General features: G+C 36.5%; 1 protein-coding gene across 1 annotated transcript in view; it reads left to right on the forward strand.

The window, feature by feature from the left end:
* Positions 1 to 11,607, forward strand: part of LOC126153182 (uncharacterized) — a 78,162-nt gene extending 66,555 nt beyond the window's left edge. The window contains exons 2-3 of the mRNA XM_049916052.1: positions 10,649 to 10,811; positions 11,003 to 11,607. Of these exons, the coding sequence (XP_049772009.1) occupies positions 10,649 to 10,811; positions 11,003 to 11,607 (768 nt within the window). The remainder of the gene's footprint in view (positions 1 to 10,648; positions 10,812 to 11,002) is intronic.
* The last annotated feature ends 217 nt before the right edge of the window (positions 11,608 to 11,824 follow it).

The raw sequence follows: 11,824 nt of genomic DNA on the forward strand, positions 1-11,824 counted from the left end.
ATAAGTTTTGAATTGTGAGACTGACTCAAGGTAGCCTGAACATTTGTAACCTGCCTCTGTTTTGTCCTCTGCAGAAAATGTTTCCAAAAACTCTAGAAGTTCTTGAAAGTTTTTCAATATTCTCAGGATACTAGAAGCTTGCATAGTCCAACGACTTGGGCAAAGAGGGTCATAGAACAGCTTGGTCATTGGTGCTCTGACAGCATATGATTCTGAAAAGTCCCATCCTTTTATTGGATTCCTTACGGTATTTATTAAGTCCTTGGCTAAAGCCATAATATCCCTCATAGACATAAGATGGTGGAGACAGTCTAAAACTGCCAAGTCTAAACTGTAAGCAGTGCAGTGCACATAATGTGCTTTTGGTTGTATATCCAAAACTAACTTTTTTTAGTCCTTTGAAGCTACATTTCATATTCAAGGCACCATCATAGTACTGTCATCTCAAGTTATCCATTGATGAATCGAGACGAGTAAAAATGTCTTTTAAAATACTAAACAGAGTTTATTATTCAGTGTTGGGGGTCTCGTATAAGCCAATAAAGTTTTTGTTGATGATTAAGGAATCATTGACAGTATGAATACAAAATGACACTTGTTCATGAATCGAAGAATCACTTATTTCATCAATCATAATAGAAAAATGTTCAGTCTTCTTAATTGAAGCCAATACCTTTCTCAACACAGATTTTTCTAGTAGATCAGTGATCTTGTTTCGAATATCGTGGGACGTCCACTTATACCCCAAATGCCCTAATCAATCTTTAAACTCAGGTATGTCATTCTTTTGGAGTTCCAACAATTGAAAAAAATTTGAGTTTACATCTTCATGCCCTCTAATTGCTAGTCCTTGTGAGCATAGAAATTGTCTCAAGAGCTAAATGGCCTTTCTTCATATCACTATCTAACTGTTCATTCAGCTAGGGGACCACACTTCAGTTAGTGATAGAATTTAATTTAAGAACACCTTCTTTATGCATAAACGTATTTTCATGCAGATGAAATTTTTCCAAAGCCTTTTTTGTTAGAAAACCCTATGGAAGTAAATGCATCTTCTTTTTTTAGAGAAAATTGTAACAGATTTTTAGCATCTGCCTTTTTGCAGGTTTCGAAAAAAAATTTTGGTAGATTCTTCACATTCTAGCATGTATATTTGATCAACCAAGACTTCTGAAATGATCTTCCCTTACTGGATTGTACAGGTTTTGGCTGTGAATGGTTCTTGCCTGAAGATGATGAAGCAATTGATGACATACTAATTGTTGGAGGTTGACTTGCAGTATCAACTACTTCCAAGCATGCCTTTTTGGTAATAAATTTATCCATTGCGAACTTAATTCATGATACACTAAGAGACTAAGGTAAACGAATAAAATATAATCATACAAAATAGTCCACTAGACACTAAAGTCAGAACATTAAACACATCAGCAGCATGCACTGAATGAAACCATCCACACTGAATGACTGCGACATCAGGGTGAGCTTTATATAGCCACAGCGTCTTAATGTCTTGAAGTCTCAAGGCAACGCAAGGTGGAGGGTTCCAGGCACTTCTGCTCCAGTCCTTTTGATGTCACTGTGGCCACAGCGCTGGCTCGCCGGCGCCAGACTTTACCTGATGATTAGCGTATCAGGACAAATTCTAAGTGTGCCCGCAGCACTGTAACACTGTCGTGAGTCACACCACTCATTTTCAGTTAACCTGCTCGCCATCATAATAATATTTGTTTGAACTCATTACTGAAGGTATCTTAAAAGGTAACTATCATCAAACAAGGAAAATAAAAGGTTCCAACAAAATTTTGTGGTTTTACAAAGCATAATATGACTAATAATTTTCTTAAATTATTGGAGGGGAGGGGGGGGAGGCTGAGGCCCCCCAAATGAATTTTTGAGTGAGCTCAGGACCCATGGAGTCAGCACCTGTGCTTGCAGCATCCCTAACAGTGGTTGACTGAGCAGCTTCTGATACTGCCTCCCACACAGCAATCTGGTCACCTGTGGCTTGTGACACTTCAAAGGAATGTGTTATACTGACTACTTCAATAAATATCAGATTCTCACATTGAAGTGCTTTTTCCCAGATTTCCCTATCCAGAGCCAGACAAATAATATCATGCACCATGTGATCAGCATAGGGTTCATGATGGGTACATAGTGACAAATTTACAATGATGGCTCAACCCATGTAATTCTGCAGCCCAGGCTTTGAAAGATTGGTTGGGCATTTCTGATGATGGCAATATTCTACAAACATACAATGACATGCATCTTGTTGCAGTAATAGGCTGTGAGAAGCTTGCAAATTTCATCAAATGATAAGCTGACTGGTTCTTGCAAAGGCACAAGTTGGCACAACAACTGATACGTGCATGATGAAATCCAGGAAATAGAGAAAGCCCTACACAGGTTTGCATCCCCTAATGAAAAACCTTGAACTGTTGACATAACTGTGTCTCATAGGAGTCCCAATCCTTTACTGATTCATCATATGCCAGAACGGGTGATGGTTGCACTGACGGAAGAGTAACATGTTATGAAAGTGCAGATACCACTTGATTGAGAGTGGTGGTGAGAGCCTGCTTCTGTTCCATGAAAGCTTGGGCAGTGATACATTGGTTTATTTCTTCCATCAATATGTTTGTCAGGTGACTTAGTACTGACTCTAACACGCAGAGAGTACTTAACCCTCACTTATTGCCAAGTTTATTATGGCAAGAACAAACAAGATTTGAGGAACACTGTACTTTATAGGGCCAATGTAAAACACAATGAAGTACAGGTGGCACATAGCACTGAACACATTGAGTGGACAACAGTAATACAGATTACAGAATAGGAAGAACATTTATTTTCATACAGTTAAATAATACTGCTTCTTTGGCAGCTTCCCAATGTGCACCAAAGGGTGACCCAGATGGCCTCTATAAGTGGCCCTGTGAAGTGTATGGATATGTGATCTCTGAAATCATGTGCATTATGAGTGAAGGTACATCACTTCCACCTTGCATAAAAATCAGATAAGACACACCCTTCCAAATAAAGGCTTGGTATTTCTTCACTACATAACTGATGCCCTGATATACAAATAATGTCTGTCTCAAAATCTATTGGCATTTATCTAATTTGCCTTTAATTCCCCTAATATTATGATGAAGTATATTTACTGTACAATCTGCATTTTGCATTCCCTATTTAATTAATTATATTCCAGTTTTGAAGAAACCTTCCTCAAGCAAGGATACCTCCTACCTGGCTATTGTCTGAAAAAAGGTCAATCACTTCTACACATTATCACTAAAATTTGGTCCTGTCAATTATAAGCTTCAGCAACCATCCCATCGAAACACTATTTACATGTAGGTTGTGTCTAGCATAGCTGGTCATAGGGATGCTTTCATCTGTCACCACCAAAATGTATGCCTTATCAGCAGTCATCAGCACCCTCTCAGTTCCCATATTTACTCACATAACAGCTCTGTCAAGATGGAGTTGATTGTAATGAAGGAACAGCTGTATAAAGTGAACATTAGTCATTTCAGTTTGAGTAGTAGTCCTGTTCAAGTCACTGTAAATATAATAAATCCAGTTTCAATCTAGGCTATTCTATATCATAAACCCAGTCCCTACCAAGACTACTCTCAGCCCCTGCTACTGTCACTGCCTAATCCTCCCTGGTAAACTTCTTACATGAGGCCCATAATTCTTCTGTCCCCTTGTTTAGTGCAGCACCTCATTTAAAAATGTCGATTACTTGCTGCTGCTTACTTAATGTGCCAGGCAACTGTGAGCCTAGACCACACCCATGACTGATAAGTAGCAATAGAATTGAAACTTCCTGGCAGATTAAAACTGTGTGCCCGACTGAGACTCGAACTCGGGACCTTTGCCTATCGCGGGCAAGTGCTCTACCATCTGAGCTACCAAAGCACGACTCATGCCCGGTCTCACAGCTTTACTTCTGCCAGTATCTCGTCTCCTACCTTCCAAACCTTACAGATGCTCTCCTGCAAACCTTTCAGAACTAGCACTCCTGAAAGAAAGGATATTGCGGAGACATGGCTTAGCCACAGCCTGGGGGACGTTTCCAGAATGAGATTTTCACTCTGCAGCGGAGTGTGCGCTGATATGAAACTTCCTGGCAGATTAAAACTGTGTGCCCGACCGAGACTCAAACTTGGGACCTTTGCCTTTAGCGGGCAAGTGCTCTACCATCTGAGCTACCGACCGGGCGTGAGTCGTGCTTCGGTAGCTCAGATGGTAGAGCACTTGCCCAAGTCTCCGCAATATCCCAATTCTTTCGGGAGTGCTAGTTCTGCAAGGTTCACAGGAGAGCTTCTGTAAAGTTTGGAAGGTAGGAGACGAGATACTGGCAGAAGTAAAGCTGTGAGACCGGGCGTGAGTCGTGCTTCGGTAGCTCAGACGGTAGAGCACTTGCCCGCGAAAGGCAAAGGTCCTGAGTTTGAGTCTCGGTCGGGCACACAGTTTTAATCTGCCAGGAAGTTTCATATCAGTGCGCACTCCGCTGCAGAGTGAAAATCTCATTCTGGAAGCAATAGAATTCTCTTTGCTTGATTTTTTTACTTATTTATTTAGATTTTTTTTGTGGAGTCATCAATATGATGGGTTTTGCAAACAACACACATAGTTAGCTCTTAGGAATACAGGTAATAAATGTACACAATCAATAATGCTTGTCAAAATACAATATGTTCTTTACATACATTAGTATAAAAATGTCCTTAATTTACCTCACTCTGTAAATTCTCTGTTTTATAGAAATTGCTTTGTTGATTTATGAAGATATTTGAAACATCTTGCATCTAATTTGCATAAATGTGTCACAATACGTCAGTAGGCTCTTAATTGTGACTGCTTTAAAATTCATTAACTCAATTATGAATTTTTTAGTTATGATCTGAGATTTTTTATTACCGTTTTTCATCAACTCTGGCAGCTTATTATTCCATATCAACCCATTAATGTATTGGTTCCAGTCTGTAACTTTTATTTTCATTCTTTGGCTAAATTAGTTAATTTTGGGCCTGGTGTTATGGTCACTCATATCACCAAATTTAATTAATTTAGCTTTCTGGGAGATAAAAAAGTATTTAATTTACACAGATACAATGAACAGATGGTTATAATTTCACATATAATCTGTAACCTTTAGCAGCAGTTCTGTGTTATGGTGTACATCTGCTGTATGATCCCATTTTCTGTGCAGCAGCTAAGATTCAGAGTATTTTTTTTTTTTTTTTTTTTTTTTTTTTTTTTTTTTTTTTTTTTTTTTTTTTTTTTACATATGTTGGCAGGGGAATCCTATGGGACTGTATCTTGGGCTGTGTCTGCATCTGTAGCTGTATATGTCACCTTGTTCTATGTGCATCTTGTAGCTGAAGAAAATAAAAGAAAATATTTGAAGCAGATATTGTCAGGTTATTTGTAACTAAAAATCCAGGATTTCTTAATCCCACAATAAAGATGACTATTATTCATGAATATAAAAGAGTTTCTCTTATTTCTCTAACACTGTGACTTCATCACTGGCATGTGGAGATAAAAAGTTATTAAAATTTGCTCTATTTTAGCTTAATTTTGTCTTCACATTTACTATGAGAGTGCTGTAAGGGGGCTGAAGAATATTTTTGGATTCTTCACCCAAAGCTGGTTCTTGAAAATTTGTAAGTATGCTTTCACCAGATAATTTAAAGCTATCTGCAGCCACCTTCCAATTCAGGTGTCTCATTATTTTCGTGATGCTCTTTCATGAGTCAAACATACCTTGGCCATTCAAGCCACCCTTGTTTCAGCATTCCTGTTAATCCTTTTTAGAATTGGGATGCACAAGTTATTTGTGAGCGGTCTCATCTGTAGACTGACTGCATTTTCCATATTCTGAGCTGACTGCTTCTAATTGTGAATTATTTTTACTGTAGTAATAGGATAGTACATTTTTCCAATTTGTGAAGTACATAATTTTACACTTAAAGCAAGGCGCCAAACTTTAAACAATTAGAAACTTTTTCAGGATGTGACTGAAAATGTGTGCAGCTTTTTTTTTTTCAAATAGAGCTTCATTATAAATAACTGCATCATCAGATCATCTGCATACAACATGAACAACAACATTCTCAATATATTTTCCTGAGTCACTCTTGAAGTTACTTCTATGTCTGTCGATGACTGTCCACCCATGACAAAATACTGTGACCTGGCTCCCAAGAGTTCCTCAGTACTGTCATAAATTTGGTTTGATACCCCATATAATCATATTTTCATTTATAAATATTAAAACATCGTGTCAGCTGCTTTTTGGAAGTCAAGCAATGTTGTATCTACCTGACTGCCTTGATACATGGCTTTCAGGAAGTCATGTGAGAAAAATGCATGTTTTTGGAAACCATAATTATTGACATGGAGGAGGTCACTCTGTTTGAGTTACCTCATTACGTTTGAACCCATAATAGGTTCTAGGATTCTACAACAGATATGCATCAGTGAGATTAGAGGGTAATTTTAGGGATCACTTCTATTACCCCTCTCGTAATGAGCTATGACATGTGCTTCTTTTTAATCACTGTGTACAATTTTATGTTCAATGGATCTATAGTGTACTATGGTTAAGATGAGAGCTTGTTTTGTGAGGCAGAACCTATAAGAATTGCTTATCTGTGTATTTGTTTACTTCAGTGTGTTTACTTCCATCTGTGGACCAGTACAAGTCATCAGTACATGTGCAGCTTGCTGGCAGATAAGTCATGTTTCAAATGTTTAGTAGTTTCTTTCAGCACAGTTCAATCTCAGATACCGTTTCATTTGAATTTCATTATTTGGTGGACTAACATTGAGCAAATATATTTCTTATATTTTTACTTAATGAATGGGATGCTCACTTTTGTGTTACAGTCACTGTAACCTGATTTATTTGAAGGTAAATATTATATGTATATTTTGTGACCTAAACAAAACAAAATTTTCTAAATACACATTTGTAAATTGTTGTCCTGCCTTCTGTCTGCCTCAACACGAAATTATTCTTTAACAGCTTTTAGCTTGGACACATGTGAGCTCGTCCTTCAAACAACTTAACCAAATAATTACATTTATAAAGGATACTTTTTTGTAGTATGATTGTACAAAGAATTCAAGTACGTCAATAAGAGCTGATCAAATTTCACTAACAAATGTCAACATACTTAGTTTTGGTGTTCACACAGCATGTGTAAAACTCCATACGGAATCTCCAGATTACAAAAAGTGAAATTTTTCTACTAACATCAATCTGTGAGATTTAGCATTCCTGTAATTTGTGTTCTTCAGTATTTTGCATTCAGTAAGGATCAACAATCATTTTAAATGTTTGAACAACATTGGATAAAAAATTCTCAACTGGCCAATATTGCTTACAAGTAGTTCACTGAAAATAGCGCTACTCTATACATTTCTCTAATTTTTAATACTGAGGTTACATATTGTCAAAGGATTTTCCCTTTTTTTAAAATTATGATACAGCACACTAACTACTGCACTTTATCACATAATTTTGTTGAATTTTCTGCTACTTTCGTCAATACAATAGCCACTGAAGGCACTCAATCTACATCTAGTTGATTGCTTCTATCTGAACGCTTCACGTAGTTCTGTTGAAAATGGCAGACACTTTTGGCTACAACAAACACTTGCTTGAAATTATCTTGCTCTTTTATCAATATTTTACCTATATTTACTCTATCAGCTCTCATTGTGTGATTCACATTTTCACATTAGGTTTCCTTTTTAAAAAAATTATGCCCAACTTCACTAACATTTATTGGAAGTTAAAAACACTTTTTCCCTCACTGACATAACGGATATGTTATTTGTACTTTAAGCAGGTGAAATATTTCATGTTTTAAACCTCTTATGCCAGAAAGGCACAAAATTCAAATGGTTAAATACCTGTAAAAATCAATTAGAGGCATCTCAATCAGGTCCACTGCTAGCGTTAGCAACCAGCACCTATGTGCAAGGTATAAGTACAGGCTTATTGCATAAGACCTTTGGCCTTAATAATGAAAATGTTACCACAAGAATAATATTGTCAAGTCCAAAACAAGGCTGTGCCAATTGTTCAGTGTACAGAAATTTAAAACATTTTTATAATGAAAAAAATCTAGATCCTGACAAAAAAATTTTACCTTTTCTTTCATGGCCAAAATTTAAATTGCCTGATGCCCAACCATACTACACATTGACTCAAACACTGGACCTTATATTTATCACATTTTTAATATTCCATTTATTATCATCCACTGCAACAACATCCAGGTACAAATGTGTTATCAAGGTTACATATAGGGACCAATCAAGAGATTGAGTGCTAAGAGAATCAAAATAGAGCATCACACTGGCAATACCATGAAATTCTGTGACATCTTTCATCTACATTTACGCAATGCCTCGATACAAGATAGTGATAGTGAAAAGAGGAATATTCACAGTTATATTATCAGACAAGAATCTACTGAACAGACTTCAGTTGTGACATGGAGTTAAATATTGTCCTTGCTGGAGTGCTGTAGAAGTTGGCAACCCTACTGTATGGTCATGCAAATAAAATGGTGGTCATTTTGTGCTATGGTTTCACTGAGTGTTCCTACTAGTTTATTACTTGGTTTAATGTCCACTTACTATTTGGTTCCACAATTACCTCCATGTCATCACACCATGCCCTATAGAAGTTGAAGTATTATTTCTAATAGATCAATGATTAAATCTTGACTGAACTCACTTCCATCACAATGCTTCTTTCTTATCTGATTTTGGCTCAACTCTAACTTTTTAAGTCATGTTAGATGGTGCTCTCCTTGGCACAAAGTAAGCTTGTAATCTTCATCCTTTGAGTTTGTACTCATATGGGAAATTCTTTCTGGGCTTTTGTTAAATATAGTGGCTGGAGTGTCTTATTTCAGGCAGAGATAGTTATCTAATTCAGAGGACAGACAGTATCCAGATCTGAAACAACATTACTAATTGTATTGTAAAACCACAGTTCATACTGGGAAAACATGATATGGATACTCTACAAACAAGACATTAATTCAAGAATGAACAGAAAATGATCTGTATATTGGTAACTATAAAACAAGAAATAAATGAAAGAATGTGATAACTTACAATTGGTTTCCAGATAATAGCTATGGCAGAAAATGACACATACAAACCACTGCAAACAAATTCAGTAATTACTTTTCAATACTGACAGAAGGCATACAAACTACTAATGAACAGTCAAATACAAATGGAGGAGATTTACACAAGTAGAAACTTACTGAGGCCTACATACCTCCAATGGAATTAGTGTCCAACAAGTGGCCACCATGTAGACCAGGAAGACATCTCTGAGTTGGAAAAAGTAGTATTTCTGGTGATTTTGGTGCTCCCGATAGTGTGTTAAAATCTTCTGCTGATAAGATAATACTTCTGTTGAGCTATTCTTGTACTCAGTACCTTTTTTACTATTCTCTTAGGGCAAGATGAAAACCTTGACCAGAATATCAAAATGAGTGCGTAGGGGAAGGTACATAGATGACTCCTACTGGTGATGATAGAGGTAACCATTGGCAACTTGAGATTGAATATGAACCTGACATAGCAAGAAATCCACAAAACATTTATCCAAGCTTCCAATAACATTTTAACTCCTATTTAATGTGTGTATTTCTCATGTTTTCAAGCCATGGCAAAAATTACCAAAATCTGAATATAGCAATTATTCAAATATAGCTGAATGTTCTACGTGACACAAAAATAAAATGTCTAAATCTCATAAAAACTATATTCCTCAGTTAAGAACATTGTAGGTTATAAGTATCTGTTATAAACTGGTACCATTAATATGTTTTGTTTTAATAAACTCAGTGTTTCAGTTGTTCTAAGCATTTGACAAGAAATTGTGTGAGATATTTAATATGCACTGGTACATTGTGTACTGATGTACCTGGCTTCTTTCCATACAAATGTAATACTGTTAAGTCTCTGTAGAGGTTGATTTTGGTCCTAGTGTTATATTCACGCTTTTCAATATTTTCAGAGAAACATAAACGTTTGTAATGACAAAGGGGGTTATATATAGTGAAATAGTTGAATAAACGCCAAGTCTTTGCAGAGGACTGTACAGTATGTACTAGACTTAAGACTAGGACTGCCGAGTGGTCAATTTGACCACTTTTTATATTTTAACATGTTATTATTTGGTCAATTTCTAATCTATGCTGTTGTGAGTTAATGACTTTTCCTAAATGTTTTTGTAGATCATATAAATAGTCCAATATTTATTTTATCTTCATTAGTTTTCTTTGAATGACCACTTATAATTAAAACCGCCGAGTGGTCACTTTGACCACATTACATGTATATTTGAAAACAGATTATTTAAAGATTGTTGTGTGTCACTCCCCGGATTAATTCTTAGCACTCGTCAACAATGTACTAAATATGTTGGTTACTGAAGTTTATTCACATTGTTTGAATTTAAAAGCTCAACAATGCAATATGTCATTTATTGTTTGCTATTGGGTTTTGCATAAACAAGACTGATTATTTGAGTACTGGTCTCAGAGCAGTAGACATGGCTCAGATGTCACAGTGATACAAACCACAGCCACGGCCACGGCCACTTTCAGATGAAGAAATTGTCACACTTTTGTATGAATCGGATGCTGAAAATGATCCTGAAGTTGAGGACCTTGTGGAAGATTCTACAGATGAAGATTACCAACCTGTCGCTAATGTGGAGAGTGACAGCTCCAAGACTGAAGATGAAGGTAATTTACATTCACTTTTATTATTATTATTATTATTATTGTTATTATTATTATTGTTACTATATGAATAATGATCACTATTATAGTAAAGCTGACACTTCTACTGCTACTTCTGTTATTGCTATTTTATTGTGTGGTATGTTATCTTTATAATGAGTTGTAGAATTCTAATTGTCTCTTTCCTCACACAGTTGCTGAACCAGGACCAAGCAGTAATATAAACAATGCTAGAGAAGGACCTACCCTGGGTAAAAAAAGAACTGTGCCTCCTGTAAGTGGACCAATACAGAATCGACGTAGAAGAGGAGAACGAAGTGGGGGTTCACTTCCAGAAACTGTCTCAAAACTCCTGGGGAAGGACAGGATCACGGAGTGGACTGTAGCATACTTCAGCGTTACTACTCCAGGTAGGATAGGTCAACAGAATATATTGAAAGAAACATGGGGACCGACTCCACACACAAAATGGCACGTCTCAGATGATAATGATTCGAGTGCCTGGCGCCTTTTAGTTGATCAATCAATGTTGAAACGCATAAAGAAATGCACAGAAGCAGAGGCACAACAGCTTCTTGGAAATGATTCCTGTAGTTTGCATTTAGAAGAATTAGATGCATTTGTTGCTTTATCATATGTTCATGGTGCACTAGGTGCCAGATGTATTGAAGTAGATGAGTTGTGGTCAAAAAAGTGGGGAGCTCCATTTTTCACTGACACAATGAGCAGAAACAGGTTTCAAGAAATTTTGAAATATCTGCTTTTTGATGAAAAAAACATACACTGTTGGAACATTTGAAAAGTGACAAATTTGCACTTATATCAACTACTTGGAAGCATTTTATAGATAACTGTCAGTTGAATTACATACCTGGATCAAATGTCACTGTTGACGAACAACTTTTCCCCTGCAGAACCAGGTATCCGAATAAGCCTGATAAATTCGGAATCAAATTCTGGCTTCTAGCAGATGTAGAAACAAAATATCTTTGTAATGGGTTCCTTTATGTAGGAAA

The sequence above is a fragment of the Schistocerca cancellata genome, chromosome 2 (assembly GCF_023864275.1).
Source record: "Schistocerca cancellata isolate TAMUIC-IGC-003103 chromosome 2, iqSchCanc2.1, whole genome shotgun sequence".
Taxonomy (NCBI): domain Eukaryota; kingdom Metazoa; phylum Arthropoda; class Insecta; order Orthoptera; family Acrididae; genus Schistocerca; species Schistocerca cancellata.